The sequence below is a fragment of the Fukomys damarensis genome, unplaced genomic scaffold, assembly GCF_012274545.1.
Source record: "Fukomys damarensis isolate Sample0158 unplaced genomic scaffold, DMR_v1.0_HiC HiC_scaffold_19, whole genome shotgun sequence".
In the NCBI taxonomy this organism is placed as follows: domain Eukaryota; kingdom Metazoa; phylum Chordata; class Mammalia; order Rodentia; family Bathyergidae; genus Fukomys; species Fukomys damarensis.
This window is the reverse complement of record NW_022900931.1, coordinates 47,004,649-47,022,047: the sequence shown is the minus strand read 5'-3', so window position 1 is coordinate 47,022,047 and position 17,399 is coordinate 47,004,649. Positions and strand designations below refer to the sequence as shown.

The 17,399-nt window shown below is 45.9% G+C and overlaps 3 protein-coding genes across 6 annotated transcripts in view; 2 read left to right on the top strand and 1 right to left on the bottom strand.

The window, feature by feature from the left end:
* The window catches only part of Klhdc9 (kelch domain containing 9), a 2,199-nt gene extending 593 nt beyond the window's left edge, over positions 1-1,606 (top strand). Inside the window, exons 2-5 of the mRNA XM_010616694.3 lie at positions 4-271; positions 525-684; positions 775-973; positions 1,235-1,606. Of these exons, the coding sequence (XP_010614996.1) occupies positions 4-271; positions 525-684; positions 775-973; positions 1,235-1,401 (794 nt within the window). The 3' untranslated portion in view covers positions 1,402-1,606. The remainder of the gene's footprint in view (positions 1-3; positions 272-524; positions 685-774; positions 974-1,234) is intronic.
* Positions 1,607-1,619: 13 nt separating this feature from the next.
* Positions 1,620-13,642, bottom strand: Pfdn2 (prefoldin subunit 2). Its single transcript, XM_010616624.1, has 4 exons — positions 13,423-13,642; positions 2,838-2,926; positions 2,603-2,726; positions 1,620-1,967 (listed from the first exon to the last, which is right to left on the bottom strand). The coding sequence occupies exons 1-4, from the start codon at positions 13,636-13,638 to the stop codon at positions 1,791-1,793; spliced, it is 606 nt and encodes a 201-aa protein (XP_010614926.1). The 5' UTR covers positions 13,639-13,642; the 3' UTR covers positions 1,620-1,790.
* Positions 13,564-17,393, top strand: Nit1 (nitrilase 1). 4 transcript variants are annotated; one of them, XM_010616628.3, is made up of 7 exons: positions 13,564-13,626; positions 14,196-14,282; positions 14,525-14,779; positions 14,883-14,986; positions 15,199-15,332; positions 15,495-15,620; positions 15,886-17,393. In XM_010616628.3, the coding sequence occupies exons 3-7, from the start codon at positions 14,535-14,537 to the stop codon at positions 16,150-16,152; spliced, it is 876 nt and encodes a 291-aa protein (XP_010614930.1). In that variant the 5' UTR covers positions 13,564-13,626; positions 14,196-14,282; positions 14,525-14,534; the 3' UTR covers positions 16,153-17,393. The 4 variants fall into 4 exon arrangements, with proteins under 4 accessions (XP_010614930.1, XP_010614929.1, XP_010614928.1 ...); XM_010616627.2 differs by having other exon boundaries at positions 13,573-13,644; XM_010616626.2 differs by having other exon boundaries at positions 13,597-13,675.
* Positions 17,394-17,399: the final 6 nt, after the last annotated feature.

The window sequence follows — 17,399 nt, the reverse complement described above, 5'->3', positions numbered from 1 at the left end:
CAGAGGGCGGCCGCTGGCTCTGCATCGTGGGCGGCTGGGACGGTTCGCGGCGCCTGGCTTCTGTGGCTGCGCTGGACACAGAGCGTGGAGTGTGGGAAGAGTGGAAAGCGGCCCCTGGCAACTGTCCCCCTGCTGGCCTCAGCAGTCACACATGCACTCGCCTCTCAGACCGGGAGCTGCGGGTGGCCGGCCGAGAGGGTGGGGTCCGCACTCAGCGACGTTATGGAAGCATCTACGCGTTAAAGCTGGACCCTGGCGCCCGCACCTATTGGTATGGCACCCCTCTCCCAAAACCTCAAACCTTCGTTCCAAACTGGAAAAAAACCCGCGGGCAGTTTAGCCACGGGCTCACGATGGCACCCCCTTTCCTATAATCTGCCTTAGGACATCAGAACTCACCAGTTAACTTCCCAGGATTCTGCCCCTGGTCTTTCCATCCTTGGCAAGGGGAATGGGGGAAAAAGCAGTACAACACGCATTTTCCAGAAAGCCCCACTCAGGCCTGCATTTCTGCATACCCACAGCTACAAGGAAGAAGGCTGCCGCACAGTCTCTCGATCAGGTCACTGTGCTGCCCTGCTGCAAACTCCTGGGCCCCACCCGGGCCATCAGCTTTTGCTGTTTGGGGGGTGCAGTTCAGCTGAACCAGAAGTAGCTGGGCAGTGGAGTCATGGGAAGATTCAGGTATTATCTACTCATATCTTGCTTAGGATAAAAAGGGCTGAAATTGTGGTGCCCACATTCCTTCAGACAGTCCCTTCTTTCTCCCCCAAGGAGCAGCCCCCTGTTGCCCCTCATTTGACAGAACAGCTTGCAAGGATTGTAAGCAGTGGAAAGGGGACCCAACGGGGGCCCCGTGGACTGCGGCATCACTCCTGTTCTGTGGTGGGGCCCTTTGCTGTGCTGTTCGGTGGAGAAAGTCTGACCAGAGCGAGAGACACCATTTGCAATGACCTCTACATCTATGACACCCGTGAGAGCCCAGTTAATGGTTGAGGGTGGCAGGTGGCCGGGGTGGAGGACACAACACAGAGCATACACTTCAGAAAAAAGATGGAGTAACTGAGTGGTAGAAGGATGAAGAATTGAAAAGAGTTAAAGGAATATATAGAATAAAATTTGAAGACACCCACAGACCAAGTAAGGATAAATACAATGGGCAAGCATTTGGTTAAGTGTCCACGGGTGATAAAATCACTTGCCTCAATAACCACCCTCTGCCCCTACTCAACAGGCAAGCCCCCTTCTCTGTGGTTCCACTTCCCCTCTGCAGACCGTGGGCTGAAACGTGTGGGCCATCGCACCTGCCTCTGGAACGATCAGCTTTACCTGCTCGGGGGCTTTGGTGAGGACGGCAGGACAGCGAGCCCACAGGTTTGCTCCCTGGATCTCTTGATCTAAAGAACAGTGACATAAACCACTGCAATGAGAGCTGTCTGCCTCACTTCGAAGGTTTACATTAAACTTCAACCTGAGAGTCAGCATTTGTCTTTGAATCCTTTTGGGGGGGCAGTAAACAGAAACATCTTTATTTGCAAGGAAAGAACAAAGTATGGATCTTTTCTGATGCTGTAAGCCACTGACCTGATGGTAACAAAAGCCACAAATCATAAGCTGTCCTTTGTCCTTAAATTAGAATAAAGTTTCAGGCTACAGCTAAGCATTCTGACCAAAACATTTAATCAAGAACAAAAAAATATTACAATAGCAGAGAAAATAATACTAATAATAACAATAAAGAGAAATCAGAAGTGGGAGTCAGGGTAGAAAAAAATACAGAAGCCTGGTCCCTAGGAGACCAATACTCCAGCTGAGCTGGCTTTAGCCCCAGCCCCTTCCGAGTTTTCCTTGGCTGCTGGCTTCTCATCTTCCCCCATGAGACGAATGTTGTGCTTTTCCCGGAATTCATTGAGTTCTTTTCCCTTTGCCTGAAGTTGCTGGGTCAGTGTCTCAATGATCTTCTGTATCTAAAGGTCAAATAACAGGAATTATGTAAGGATTTCAGGCCTCTCCTCCCCTATCTGGAATGTATTGTAAGGGGAAAAGAGATGACATTTTGAAGCCTAGCCCAGACACAAAAGTGATTCCTTTCTCAAACAGTCGTTTATAAATTTTAATAGTCACAAGAACCACCTCAGCTGCTTATATAAAATGTCACAGCAAGGCTATAGCAGTGGATCCAAGGAAGCAATATTACAAACTAATACAACAGGAGGGCTGGGGATTTAGCTCAGTGGCACCTCGCCTGCCTTGCAAGCACAAGGTCTTGAGTTCAACCCCCATACAAAACCAAACAAAACACCTCAAGAGGAAGTTGTACTATAAACTAATTCTTCAAGTGATTTTGATGTAGGTATCCATGGACCACACTGCTCGAATTCCCTACCCAATTCAATTACATCAACAAGGCCATAAGGAAGGGTATGGCCAGCAAATCCTCACCTAAGCAGCTGGATTTAGCACAGTGCCAACGGCACAGGCTGTTATCCTCAACATGAGTTTCTACCCAGACTCTCCATCGTATTTCTTAAATCCCTGGCCTCCCCTTCTTCATTATCCCTTGGTTGCCTCAAATTTCTACTCAGGATTCTTGCTTACCCACCTGCTCCTTGTTATTCTCCAAGGCAGGCAGCACCTCTTTGACAGTCCGCTCCACCAGCACACCTCCAACCATGCGGAAGCACTTGCGAGTTTCATCTACCTCCTTCAGTGTGTCAATCACTAGGCTGGATTAGGATAAGGCCGGACTTCAGATTTCAGTCGCATGCTATTGCTCCCTCTGTTATGAAATGGCCCACCCACCTGCTCTACTGTTTGTGCCACTCTTACTTTCTCACCTGTGCTCATTCAACTCCATCTCCAGTTCAGCTGCTTTGGATGCCAGGCCCCGCTGTTCCTGCCGAAGGCGGTTGAAGCCAGCAATTACCTAGGTGTAAGAGAACAGTTGAGAGACAAGACAGTGGAAATGACTGTAAAGATAGTAAGTACACAGGGTGGCAAGTTTCACAAAAGTGCGGCAGTGAACACCTACTTTGGAAAAGGAGTTGGACACAAGTTTGCAATTTCTTAGGTCTGTGTAGAACTGCATTTTGCAGTAGGCACTTATTAAGAGATCTGCTAGGCACTAGGGGGTGTAACAATAGATTTTTGCCTCTGGCTTCTTGTACCTTATAACTTGGTGAGAAAACATGTATAATATAGGGCTGGGATGTAGCTTAGTTGCAGAGCACTTGCCTAGCATGCAAAAGGCCTGAGATTCAAACTCCAACAAAACAAAACAAATGAATAGGGTGGAGAGCTACTGGGGAATCTGTTTTATGGCTTTTGTTTTTCAGGCATGGTCTTTCTATGTAGTTCAGGCTGGCCTCAAACACACAGCAATCTTTCTACCTCAGCTTCCCAAGAGCTGGGATTAATAGGCATGCACCACCATGCCCAACTTAAATTTTGTTTTTTTTGTTTTTTGTTTTTTTTTTGGTACTGGGGATAGAACTCAGGACTTTGTGCTTGCAAGGCAGGTGGCAGCACCATTAAGCTAAGCCCCACCCCCACCCCGCCCCGATACAATGTCCCACTGTGTAATTCAGGCTGGCCTTGAACTCACCATGATCCTCCTGCCTCAGCCTCCTGAGTGCTGGGATTACAGGTGTGCAGTAGCATGCCTGTCTGACTTCAAATATTATTTTGACATGGGATTTCACTAAACTGCCTAAGCTGGCCTCGAATTCTTGCTCTTTCTGCCTCAGACTTCCGAGTAGCAGTGATAACAGGAAGGTACCACTGAGCCTGGTTAGATGTCTTAGCTGAAACCTGAAGGATAAGAAGTTGGGGACAATGGGGAACATAAGAGAAAATGAAGCCTAAGAAGTAACATTTGTAAAGGTCCAGAAAAGTAATTACGGCCAGCTCCTAGTTCTCCAGAAACTAAGCAAAGAAAAACAGTGTATGAAAACCAGACCAGATACTAACACCATCACCACCCTCACATCCAATCAGGGATCCTGATGACTGTCTGGAATGAAGTAGCATGAAAAGTATGAGATGCAATATGGAGAGAAAATGAAAGACACGGAGATATGCAGGGAGGGAGAAAAATTTGAAACCAAGAGACAAAAGATCAGGTTTCAAGTTCTGCCTCTGCCAATTCCTAGCAGACATTTAATTCCATGGTTCTCAGCATTGGCTACATGTTAGAATCACCTGGGAGCATTTAAAAAACAAATAGTGGGGCCAGGGATTTAGCTCAGTGGTTCAGGCGCCTGCCTCACAAGCACAAAGGCCTGATCCTTGGTACCAAAAAAACAAACAAATAGTGGAGCCCTGGAAGAGCTGCACAATCACCAGGGGCAAGGCCACCACCTTACTGACTCTGTCTGTCTCCCGCTTTTCTGTTTTTTTTGAGACAGCGTCTCACTATGTATGTCCAGGGCAGCCTGGGATACATAGTAAAACCTTGTCTCAAGCAAACCAACAAAAACCCAGTACCTTTTGTTCCTTCTGATTACTAAGGAAAATAAGTTCAGATCTCAAAACTTTTAGACATCTAAGCTGACTGACTGGTGCATTTGATAGCTGCATCCGATGTGCCTTGGGGAGAATACCTAGGATCTGATTTAGTCCTGGTATTAGAGGAAAAACAATGGGGGTATGGAGAGGGGTCTCACTATGTAGCCCAGGCTGGTCTTGAATGAGTGGGCTCAAGTGATCCTGAATGCTGCCATGCCCAGCAAATGAAGTGGATATTAGCAGAATATGTACCTTGCAGAGAGCAAACTAGAGATGAGCCCTAGTAAGGGGAGGTGGGCTGGGCATGGTGGCGCACGCCTGTAATCCCAGCCCTTGGGAGGCTGAGGCAGGAGGATCGCTATGAGATTGAGGCCAGCCTGGACTACATAGTGAGACCCTGCCTTTAAATAAGTGAATGAATGGGAGGTGGTTGATCTTCAGTACTAGAGCAAGGTTTCTGACAGTGAGACTGGAGATACTGCAAATAGGAATGATAGATTTGGCAGGGGTTTACATAAATGTGTCGCGTGGGCACTTCTGGATGTGTGGGGAAGTCCATGAGAATAATCACCTCTTGTAGTGCTGTTTCATGCTCTTTGGTTCACATGGTACAACAGCCTTATAAGTAAGTATCATTATGCACATTTTCTAGGTAAGAAAACAAAGGCTCAAAGAGGATTACCCAGTGGTTCTTAGTTCTGACTGCCTATTAAAATTATGTGGGAAGCCAGGCATGGTGAACCATGCTTGTAATCCCAGCTACTCCAGAGGCTGAGACAATAGGGTTGTACATTTGAGGCCAGCCTGGGCAATTTAGCCAGACCTTGTCTCATAATAAAAAGTAGATTAGGGGTAAAACGCTTGTCTACTGTGCATGAGGTATTGAGTTCACTGCCCAGTTCTGTAAAAAGAAAAAAAATAAAATTAGGTGGGAATTTTTTTTTTTAAAACAGCAAGGCCTGTGAGACATAGTGGTGCACACCTGTAATCCCAGCCCTTGGGAAGCTGTGGCAAGAGGATCGCCAGGAGTTTGAGGCCAGCCTGGGCTGCATAATGAGTTCAAAGCTAGCCCGAACAACACAGTGAGACCCTACCTCAAAAAGAAACCAGAAAAGCCGAGCATGGTGGTGCACACCTGTAATGCCAGCACTCGGGAGGCTGAGGCAGGAGGATCGCTGTGAGTTTGAGACCCCTCTCCATACCCCCAGTGTTTTTCCTCTAATACCAGGACTAAATCAGATCCTAGGTATTCTCCCCACAGCACATCGGATGCAGCTATCAAATGCACCAGTCAATCAGCTTAGATGTCTAAAAGTTTTGAGATGTGAACTTATTTTCCTTAGTAATTAGAAGGAACAGAAGGTACTGGGTTTTGGTTGGTTTGCTTGAGACAAGGTTTTACTATGTATCCCAGGCCGCCCTCGAACTCATGGCAATCCTTCCTCAGCCTTCCCAGTGCTGGGTACAGGTGTGTACCACCATACCCAGAAGGAATCAAAGACTTTCTTCCCCCAAATGTCAACCTTTCTTCAACATGGTAGTAGGGGTTTAAACCCAGAGCCTTGGACATGCTAAATACGTGTACTTCCACCGAACCACACCCCCAGCCAACATTCTTGCTAATATAAATCCCTGTTTCTTCTTGTTCAATTTATAAACTTTTAATCAAGTACCAAACTAAAATCAGCTAACTGCAACTCAAGTTAAATGCAAAAGAAGCAGCCCCCTTTTTTGTAAATTCTGAGACAAGGACCACTATGTAGTTGTTATGGCTCATGTTTAGATGTCCCCCCAAAGCCTCATGCAGTCATTCGTGGGGTTTTTTTCAGAGGTGGCTGGATGTAGAGTGTGTGACCTCTTCTTCACCTCAACACAGTGAACAAGTTCTATACTTGATATCTGCTGGGGGGTAATGGCATCTGTAATTCCAGCTGTGCAGGAGGCTGAGGCAGGGGGATCCCAGGTTCAAAGCCAGCCTGGGCAATTTAGTAAACCCTTGTCTCAAAATAAAAAAGGGCTGAGGAGGTAACTTAGTGCAAGGCCTTGGGTTCCATGCCCAGTAACAGGGGTGGGTGGGAAGGTACACATGGAGGAAGGTATTGTGGGAGAGGGTAGACCAGGTATCTGCTTACCTCTCCCAAGCAGTCCTTCCATCCAATGTTAACTCAGCATTCTGTCTTAAGCCACAAGTAATTTGCTCTATGGCATCTATGTGGAATCATTATCCTACCAGGTACACTTCTCTAAACCCCTCTCATTCCTTAGGCAGGAAGACTGCCATGAGTTGAGGCCAGCTTGGGTTACATTGAGTTCCAGGCCAGCCTGAACTACACAGGGAGACCCTGTCTCAAAAAACAAACAAACAAAAAATTAAAAAGAAAAGGGCTGAGAAGTAGGTCAGTATGAAAGCTCCCGGTAAATCTGCAATTCAGCCCCCGCAAATTATGAGTACAGTACCTGCAATTTAGAAATCAGGAGACCAAAGCTGGTAGTGTCAGGAGTTGGTTTAAATAACAGTTAACTACATAATTGGTACTTGTACTCAGATTCATCTCTTAAAAATCTATTTTGGCCAGGCAGGGTGGTCCATGATCCCAGCACCCAGAAGACTGAGGCAGGAGGATCACAAACTGGAGGCCAACCTGAGCTACATAACGAGACCCTGTTTCAAAAAACAAAAACAGTAAGAAAAATAGTCCATTTTCTATAATATCTTACTCCCGTCTGCCTTAATCTCTTATAAATATCAAATTATTTCCAATTAACTTGTTTTGTTTTCTTTCTTAATATCATATAGTTTTGATAACTGTTATGGTTTGTGTCTAGATGTCCTCCCAAAGCCTCAGGTGTCACAGGATATTTTGGAGGTGGCTGAATCTAGAGTGTGTGACTGATTCATGGTGGGGCTAGGCTGGAGGGCACTAGGATGAAGGGCCTGAGTGCTACCTACCCTAAGTAGTCCAAATAAGATAAAAGGGACAGAAAGACACTGTTAAGGTCTTTTGTTGCCTTTGCTGTGTTCCACAGCCATGACCTGCTGCCCCTCTGCCATGTGCCACTCTGCCTTGGAGCCAGCTAAATATTGACTGAAACCTCTACAAACTGTGAGCTTTGGGTGTCGAGTATTTTGTCTCAGCAATGAGAGAAAGGTAACTAACACAATAACTTAAGGAAAAAATCTACACTCATTACTTTTCCCCACAAAATGTTCTCTGGTTGTCTTATTTCACAATTACTCCTGCTGGGTTCAATGAAGAATAGGAAAAGAGAATCATAACCGAATGCATCTGCAAAAGCATTTCCTGAGATACTGCCCCATTAATTAACCTCTTTTAGTTCAGTGCTCACCCCTCTTTATGACAAACATACTCAACTCTCTATCAAAGAAAACTTTTTGTTTGAGGGGGTGGAGTTTGTTTTTTGAGACAGGGTCTCACTATGTAGTTCAAGCGAGCTTTGAACTCACTATATAGTCTCTTAGGCTCTTTGACACCATCCTAGTTCAGGCCTTCATTATCCTCTGATCTGAACTACAACAACCGTCTTCTAAATGATTTCCCTGTTTTTGGACTCTCCAAATTCAGTCACATACTGCTGCTAACTTGTTATAAAGTGGGGCCACCCCTCATGCTTTCTCCCTTTTACAAGTGCCCACTTGTCCTTCACCTTCTGTCAGAGCCCGAAATATTATGCCCAAAGCATGCCGTAAGCAGTGCAGACTGCAAAGAGTTAAATCCCTTGATGGGCTGACTTTAAGAAGCAAGTCTGACTGAAGCTACATGACTCACAGAAGTATCTCCTGAGCACTGCAGAAGAGTGCAGGTTAATATGACCTCCCCGCTAACAGCCACAGTGAGACCAGAGTAAGGGCCTATGAAGGTGTGGGGCTAACAAGAGATAACATCTGTAGCTGAGGTCAGAGTAATCGCACCCAAATTCCACTCCCACAATTAGTACTATCATAGCTTGAAGGACAATGCTCTAATTACGACCATATATATTTTGTCTTATCTTGCTTCTAATATTGAAATGCTGTGACTCTCTTTAAAGCCTTGCCTGCACTGGTTTCTATGGCAATCACATGTACCTCACATGTACCACACATCTACACACATACTTCACCTTTACCCTGATTGATGAATAATAAAATTCGGTGAAGGAGATGGGCCCAGTGCCTTTTGCCAAAGGAGCACTGGCCGTCGCAGTTCACTTTCTCTAACTCTGTCTTTAAGTTTTTCTTCAACCTTGCATCACACTGGGCAGGTGGGGACTACACACTTGCTGCAGGAGTCTCTGGCAACCTTCTGCATGTTATCATGGCCTTGCCAGATACTGAACACTGTGCCCATGGAATCCCTAAACTTCTAGAAATTACAGCCATCACCAGGGTTGTAGCTCAGTGGTACCGTTGCCTGCTTCACAAGTGCAAGGACCTGAGTTCGATCCCTGGTACCAAAAAAAAGAAAGTAAAAAAAAATTACAGCCATCTAGTCTCTGGTGTCCTTTTATAGCAACAAGAAATGGACCAAGACACTTCCCTTTCCATCCATAAACACACAAAGGCATAAAGAAAAGGGGAGACCCCTCAAATGGTATATTCCAAAAATGGTAAGAACAGTTAACACTGGATAGGATTATGGGTAACCTATCTCCTAGTTTGTGCTTTTTCTTGTGTTTTCTACATTTCCTGCAGTAAACATACTATTTTATATAATAGAAAGCATTAATAGCACAACATATATCCTTCTGTGAGGTCCTCAGTACTTATATTAAAAAGTCCCAAACTCTCTCTTATGTTCTCAAAAACCTTATTTAATACGCTGTAAGGAACATTTTTTTTTTTTTTCAGTACTAAGGATTGAAACCAAGGCTTTCACACTGAACTATATCCCCAGCTCTTTTCCATTTCTTATTTTAATTTTGTCTTATTGTGTTGTTTTCTGAGACAGGGTCTCACTATATAGTTGAGACTGACCTGGAACTCACTATGTAGCCCAGGCTGGTCTCAAACTCACAGCAATCCTCCTGCCTCAGTCTCCCAAGTGCTGCGATTATAGGCATGCACCACCACGCCCAGCTTGCATTTATTTTGAGTCTCACTAAATTGCTAAATTCGCCATAGTGAACTCAAGCTTGTGATCCTCCTGCCTCAGCCTCCTAGAGTGTGGGATTACAGGTATGTGCCATCATGTCCAGCAAGGAGCACATTCTTCTAACTTATACTGTGCCTTAAGACTTAGCTATACTAACCAGCTACTAAACTTTATGTCAATCTACGCTTTCCCTAACTTTCCTCTTCCTACTCTATTCCCAACTTTTTATTCCACTGCCACCAATTATTTCAGGGCTCAGTTCCATCAGTCCTAATATAAACATGATATAAATGGAAAAACAGATTTGTCTGAGTCTCGTTTTTCTCAATTGAAAGGCCTGTAGGGGCCAGGGATTTAGCTCAGTGGTTCTGCTGCCTTCCTCGCAACTGCAAGGTTCTGAGTTCAATCCCGGGTACCAAAACAAAGGGGGGGGACTGCTTTTCTAGTTAATGACTGGACAAATTATCCAAAGCCTCTGAAATTCAAATCTCATTTCAAATGGCAATAATTAAACAACAGATGATAAAACAAAGGGCCTAGCGCAATGTGTTACTCACTTCCATTTTATTTGTAAAGGATACATGTGGTTCACATTTGCAGCAGTGATTAAAAATAAAAAATAAAAATAAAAAAGCATTTTTTACTCACTGTTCACTCTGGAACACAAAGGCCAGAGAACATTAATCAAGAAACAGCCTTAGCAGAGTGTGGGGGCAAAGGTTTGTAACCCCAGCAGTCTGGTGGCTGAAGCAAGAGGATCACTGTGAGTTCAAATTCAGCCTGAACAGTATAGTAAAACCATGTCTCAAGATAAAACAAAACACAACAGGCTTAGACTCAGTTATCACATTTCCTCAGTCTCCTTAAAAATTTAGCTTTTTTCCACCACCCCTTGTTCCATTTTTTTTTCATTTTTTTGTACAAATTGCAGAAAATTATGATTTTCATCTATAACTGTTTTTTTCTACCATTCCAAAGTTCAGGGTCAGGGATTTAGCTCAGTGGTGCGGGCTCTTGCCTGACAAGTGCAAGGTTCTGAGTTCAATCCCTATACCAGAAAAAAAAAAAAAAATCAATCCTCTGATCATATCTCTAATTTAAATTCCTGTATTATAATTTGTAAATCAAGCCAGGCATAGTGGCACAATCTATAATCCTAGCTACATGGGAGGCTGAGGCAGGAGTATCCCAAGTTTATGACCAGCCTGGACAAATTAATAAGGCCCTGTCTCAAAATTTAAAAAAAAAAAATTAACAAAAATCCTAAAATAAATTTATCTTTCTCCCCATTCTGGCCTTCCAACATTCCCTATGGCACTATTACTTACCAAAGACAGAAACCTGAGAGACATCTATACTTCCCTTGTATCCCTTTTCCTCCATATTCAAGTCTTGCAATCCACCTCAAATTTTAACTCCACCTGCATTCCAAACTGCCAGGCAGTTTCATGCCTTAATGCTTTTGAACAAATTATTACCTCTCTCTAGAAAATCTTCCACTTCTTTGTTTAACTTTTCTTGACCTTTAGAAGAATTTTCTCATCTAAAAGCAAAAGGTAACTAGAATCTATTAATACTGTACTCTAACCATTGTACAGAAGTTTGCATAAGTTGTCTAATATTCTAAATACAGTACTGAGGTAGGTGCTACTATGTTTGTACAGATAGGAGGTCTGAGCAGTAACTCATGGAGGTTATATATAAATAAATAAATAATAGAAATGAAGTCAAAGCCAGGTGTGAGCCCAGTATACAAGAATGCTCTTACCCAACCCACTATATCATAGTTCTCCCTTCTACCTACCTGCCAAACCCCAGGTAGGAGTCTCTCTTCTGTCATAAAGGGACACAAATCTTTATTTTCTTTTCTGAAATAACTCTCGGAGCACCATTAAGACTGCTTCACTTACTTGTTTCCTTCCATACAGCAGAATGCCTCGGTACAGTGGTGGCGAACCTATTGCAAGTATGCTGCAGCCAGCTGTTTGTTATCATTGAAGCTCTAAAAAGTTTTGCCATCACTGGCCCAGGACATGGCAGACCCACAAAATAAATTAGATTCTTTCACCTTATTATGTTATAAATCACCTCCTCTTTTCCTCAAATGCCACAGCACTTTATACTTTTCTTAGAAAACTTATCCTCTGGACTGGGAATGTAGTTCAGTCATAGGTAGAACACTTGCCTAGCATGCTCGGGGCCCTGGGTTAAATCCTCAAGGCCACAAAAATAAAAACAGCTTCTGCCTCCACTAGCTTTTTGCACATGGTAGTTACCCACCAGATTATGCTCTTTGATGGTAGAATAGTTTTGGGTTACTTTTGTGTGTGTGTGTGTGTGTGTGTGTGTGTGTGTGTGTGCACACACTGGACATGGAACCCAGGGCTTTCATACTAACCTACATACTTAGTGCTTTGTTTTAAATACTAATTTTTAGTTTCTTGAGACAGGGGTCTTGCTAGGTAGTTCAGGGTGGCCATGAACTCAGTGATCTTCCTGCCTCAGTCTCCTGAGTGCTGTGATTACAGGAATGCATCACCAAACCCAGCACTTTTATAGTTTATTTTGAGACAAGGTCTCCCTAAGTCAATAAACTGCCCAGGCTGGGTTCCTACTTGTGCTCCTCCAACTTCAGTCTCCCTGAGTGCTGGGTTTATAGCCTTGGGCACCCCACCCAACTGCAGAAGAATTTTTAAAAATCTTTAACAAATACCTTTCAACAAACACCTTTCAATACACAACTGATTAGTGAATCTATGATTAAAATATTATAACTAACCAGGCACGGTGGCCCATGCCTGTGATCCCAGCACCTGGGAGGCTGAGGGGGGAAAAACACCGTGAGTTCAAAGCCAGCATGCACTACATAGTGAGTTCAAGACTAGCCTAAACTACATAGTGGGACCCTGTCTCAAATCATAAAATAAAATACTGTAACTTGCATAACAGGTTCCTGCCGGCTTGACCCTACTGATGTTACATGTAATATTGTCCTATTGGCTAGCCAGGTGATACAAACGGATCTAATCACTTTTAGCGGTCTTTTCACTAATAAAAGTCATCAAAACGCTACCCGATGAGACAGTCATGCATTCACCACCAATGCTTCAAGCCACCGGGCAGCGAAACATACAAATGACAGACCCGTCGTGAACGTGCTAACGGTCTTCATTTCTACCATGTAGATTTCTTCCCACCCCATTAAACGGTAGCCCTACTATTAACAACCCACGATTTCCAAGCCACAAAGACCCTTCTGATTAATTTGTCACGCCATACATTTCCCTAAGTCAGGAAACTGGTAGGGTTGATGGTCTCTAAAGAAAGTCAATCGACTAATGACTCCCTAATCAAAATAGTATAGAACCCTGGACCGTTGAAGTGAGTCACATGGCTCTGCAGAATGACGACGACTGTCAACGCGGTTTCAGGATCACACGAAACAGACTATACAATCAGCCAGCTGACTAGTCCTCTGGGCTTCTTTAGGAGCTGCCATGGCCAATCATACTGCGTTCAGGATGCTAAAGAGTGGTGGGGAAAGCGACGATCCATCTGTCCTCAGACATGGGCATCTTCCCAGATCCTGCGTGTCAGGCTTCCCCCTCCCCCAGGCACCCCAGCACCCGGGGGCGTGGCTCTCACCTACTACCCGCCTACTCTCTCCCTAGAGGTTCAGCCGGCTTCTCCAAGACCCTCCCTCCGGGTGGCCAGGCAACATGGGAAAGCAGTAAAGGCTAGCAAAGCGGCAGACACACCCTCCCCACCTTGCATGGACTCCAAACCCACCCAGGTGCCCTCTGGCGCGCTCTCGCCTCCTCACCTGCTCGGCCGACACCGCCCCCTTCCCCGCGCCGCTCCCGCTGCTCTTGCCTGTGCGACCGCTGCTTTCCGCCATCTTCGCCTCCTGCCAGGCTTCCGCCCTGCGTAGCTCCACCCCCTGCGTCACATCCGGTCCTAGCGTTACCACCCACTCCTCCGGGTTCCGCTGGCTCCTGGCAGCTTCTCGAGTCGGATCCTGTGAATGGTTTGGCCGCATTTTCATGTAGGAGCTAGTCCCTACCCCTCCTGCTGCGGTGAATTCTATCTGCGGTGCTTTAACTTGTGCAACAGAGATTTCCGCCCCAGGGAGAGGCGGGGAAGGCGGGCTACTCAGGGTGGGGGGCTCGGGCTGGGGTCTGGCCCTGTGCCTCTGGCGCACCTTGGATTGGTAGGGGGCGAGGGAGAGTGAACTTCCCCACGGAAGTTCTGGAGGGAAATATACTTTGAGCCTATAAACTGCGAACGCACAATCGAGAGACAGGAAAAGTAAGGTCTCCCCGAGGTGACTTTTGGACTGCGGAAGGAAAGGGATTCAGTTTATTTTGAGGTCACTGGAAATTGAGATATCCAGGCACTGATCACAGTCTCCTCTATCTCCCTACCTTATGATCTCTTCTCATAGCCTATACTTACAGTAAAAAATGTTTTTGAAGACTTGGGGGTGCCTTTACTGTCAGGGCCCTGATTCAAACTCACAATATGAAAGGAGATATCAGAACCCTAGAAATGTATTTCTTCCAGGGGGTTGATGTTCTGATTTCTCACCTTCCACAGGCTGGGCTTTATTGCCAACCAGCTCCTGTCCTCTCTGTGTCCTGGACTCCGGATACGTGGACTCTCAGTACTTTGTGCTCAGCCCAGGTAACATGTTTTGTTCTGTCCTCAGTGCCTGGTGCGTTGTAGATACTCTGTTAACTGGGTGGTGGGAGACATCAGCCATCCACAGAACATTTGATAGAAAAGCACCACTGGCCCCTGGGTTAGTATTCTGTAAGAGCATCGTCAAAAGAAAGTCCAGTTTTCCTGCTCCCGGTTTGAACCTGTCATTAAACTTGGGATTCTTCGTGCTAGAAATCTGAGAACCCTGCCTATGCAATCCACAGGCCCAGAGCTATGGCTAGCTCCTCTTCATCCTGGGAACTGCCCTTAGTGGCTGTGTGCCAGGTAACATCAACACCGGACAAACAACAGAACTTTAAAACATGTGCTGAGCTGGTTCGAGAGGCTGCCCGGCTAGGTGCTTGCCTGGCTTTCCTGCCTGAGGCATTTGACTTCATTGCACGGGACCCTGCAGAGACCCTGCGCTTGTCTGAGCCACTGGGTGGGAACCTTTTGGAAGATTATACCCAGCTTGCCAGGTATCAGGGAATGGGGAGGGAGTAGAATCTTTGCTGGCCCGTTTCCCTGGATTGTCAGAGGGTAGAGCCTTGAGAAGAGTTGTCAGTGTCCCCTCCCCCCCAGGGAATGTGGACTCTGGCTGTCCTTGGGTGGATTCCATGAGCGTGGCCAAGACTGGGAGCAGACTCAGAAAATCTACAATTGTCATGTGCTTCTGAACAGCAAGGGTGAGCCATCATAACCCTTTAGCCTGCCTCCCCGGCTCTTCTACCTAAACTTGGATTCTTTAGAGCTCTCATTCCTCTTTTTTTCTTGGTCCAAGGTTTTAGGGGTGCTTGTAATTCTGAGCCTGCAAACTGTCTCCTCCTTAGGAGGAAGAGTAGCTAAGCTCAGCTTCTAAAGCACCAGCAATGAGCATTTCTTCTCCCTCTTACCCTAGGATCAGTAGTGGCCACTTACAGGAAGACACATCTGTGTGACGTAGAGATTCCAGGTCAGGAACCTATGTGTGAAAGCAACTCTACCATACCTGGGCCGAATCTTGAGTCACCTGTTAGCACCCCAGCAGGCAAGGTAGGAGTTGTGAGAATGAAGGTGAGAGGGGGAAAGGGAGGGGAACAGGAATACACTGAAGTGCTAACAGAAGATAGAGAGCCCCAAGGAGAGGGACCATGGATGTACTAGATACTGTGACAGACAGGATGGGGACGCAAAGTATGCTGCTTTTCATTTCAGATTGGCCTAGCTATCTGCTACGATATGCGGTTCCCTGAACTCTCCCTAGCATTGGCTCAAGCTGGAGCAGAAATACTTACCTACCCTTCAGCTTTTGGACCGATTACAGGCCCAGCCCACTGGGAGGTAAGAGAACACCTCTTCAAACAGGACTTTCTCTTAACTTTGTTCCCTCCACACCCCTTGGCTTTACAAGTTGATTTTCTTCCTCTTCCCACCCAATGAGAAAATTCGTTCCCCCAGAGAATTGTGGCTTATATGGTACAGAATAATGTAGTAAATCACTAAGTCATTCTTAGGAAATTATCAGAATGGTCACAATGGGTAGAGTGCCCATTTCCTGTCACTTCCCCACTAGCTGCTTTGTTCTTGTTTCCCATCTCGTCCTCAGGTGCTGCTGAGGGCCCGTGCCATTGAAACCCAGTGCTATGTAGTGGCAGCAGCACAGTGTGGACGCCACCATGAAAAGAGAGCAAGTTATGGCCACAGCATGGTGGTGGACCCTTGGGGAACAGTCATGGCCCGTTGCTCTGAGAAGCCAGGCCTCTGCCTTGCTCGAATCGACCTCAACTACCTGCGACAGGTGCGCCAACATCTGCCTGTGTTTCAGCACCGCAGGCCTGACCTCTATGGCAATCTGGGTCACCCACAGTCTTAAGGTTTTTGACTTCTGCGAGATTTGAGACCCCCCCACTGTGAGGTGCTCCTGTTGTGACTTGTAGGCAGGACCCAAGCACAGATCCCCTCACTTGGAAAACCTTGACTGTCTTGATGGAACACAGGCCCAACTTCTCGGGAAAGGAGAAGGCTTTCACCTGAGCTCAGATTTCAGTTTCAGAAAAGTGAAATTTTATATAGTCACTGTTTATTTCATGAAAACTGAAGTTACGTTGAGGGCTGACCAGCACTAGCATTGAAAGAAATATAATAATCAAAGTCTGTGTCTGGACATCTCCTTTGGGAGCTGGACGGGGAGGTGGTATCGTACCTGCTGGACTAGGCTCCAGTTCTAGGCCTCCTGGCTCATTCAACATAACTCCCTACCTAAAAAAGTGCAACACTCAGTGCATGTCCCGGCCCCATTCTCCCAGGCCTGGGAGTGGGTGGGTAGGAGAGGGGGAAGGAAAAAGGAGTCAATACTGATTACTTCCCCTTCTCCTATGGTGCCCTTTGCCCAAGCCAGAAGAAAGCAAAGGGGAGAAGGGCTGCAGGGTATGTTATTTATTTTCACTTGAACATGGAAAGTGTCACTTCCCCTTCCCTATTTAGGGGGAGTGTATTTCAATCAGCAGCCTCTTCCCCATCCACCCTGTGTATGTGTACACACATACATCACAGTCGGGAGGGGTGATTAGGCTGACCAAGTTCACTTATGTTATATGTTACTCCCTTGAAGAGGGACTGACAAAAGGGAGAGAGGAAGGAGCCACACCAGGCAGCAGTTTGAATGGAGAAAAGGCGGCAGAGAGGAGCAGCACCAGAGGCCAGGAGAGAGTGGAAAGGGCCACAGCTTCTGTTTCTTAAAAATTCTGTAATTTGGAAGAGGGTAGTGATTAATTTCCAAAATACACTTCAGAATCCCACCTTCCATACAGCTCCCTTACTCACAGCCCTTTGGTTTTTCAGACAAAATGTAAGAGCCATCATAAAGCCAAAAGTATTGATAACCCCTCAATGCACCCAAAAGCAGTGTTCACTTCAATCCCTTACAAAGACTGTGTCCTATAGACTTTGCATCTCCCTACATGTCTGTCTTACGGCTCAGTGGTGAGGTGGCTGCAGACACACACCGGGGTAGGTGGGAATGAGGACTAGGGTAAGCCCAGGCACATGCGTGCAGAGAGGGCTGGGGAACACCACTTCCACGCTCCTTTGTCTTTTCCTTTAAAAAAAAAAAAAAAAAAA

Bases quoted from the DNA above. Each gene is read 5' to 3' on its own strand.
- Nit1 (XM_010616625.2), top strand. From the start codon at position 13,624: ATGGTTTGGCCGCATTTTCATGTAGGAGCTAGTCCCTACCCCTCCTGC. The intron at 14,283-14,524 runs GTAACATGTTTT...TGCAATCCACAG, and splicing joins GTACTTTGTGCTCAGCCCAG to GCCCAGAGCTATGGCTAGCT. The intron at 15,333-15,494 runs GTAGGAGTTGTG...TTTTCATTTCAG, and splicing joins TTAGCACCCCAGCAGGCAAG to ATTGGCCTAGCTATCTGCTA.
- Pfdn2 (XM_010616624.1), bottom strand. From the start codon at position 13,638: ATGCGGCCAAACCATTCACAGGATCCGACTCGAGAAGCTGCCAGGAGC. The intron at 2,927-13,422 runs GTGAGGAGGCGA...TCTTACACCTAG, and splicing joins GGGCGGTGTCGGCCGAGCAG to GTAATTGCTGGCTTCAACCG. The intron at 2,727-2,837 runs GTGAGAAAGTAA...ATCCTAATCCAG, and splicing joins ATGGAGTTGAATGAGCACAG to CCTAGTGATTGACACACTGA.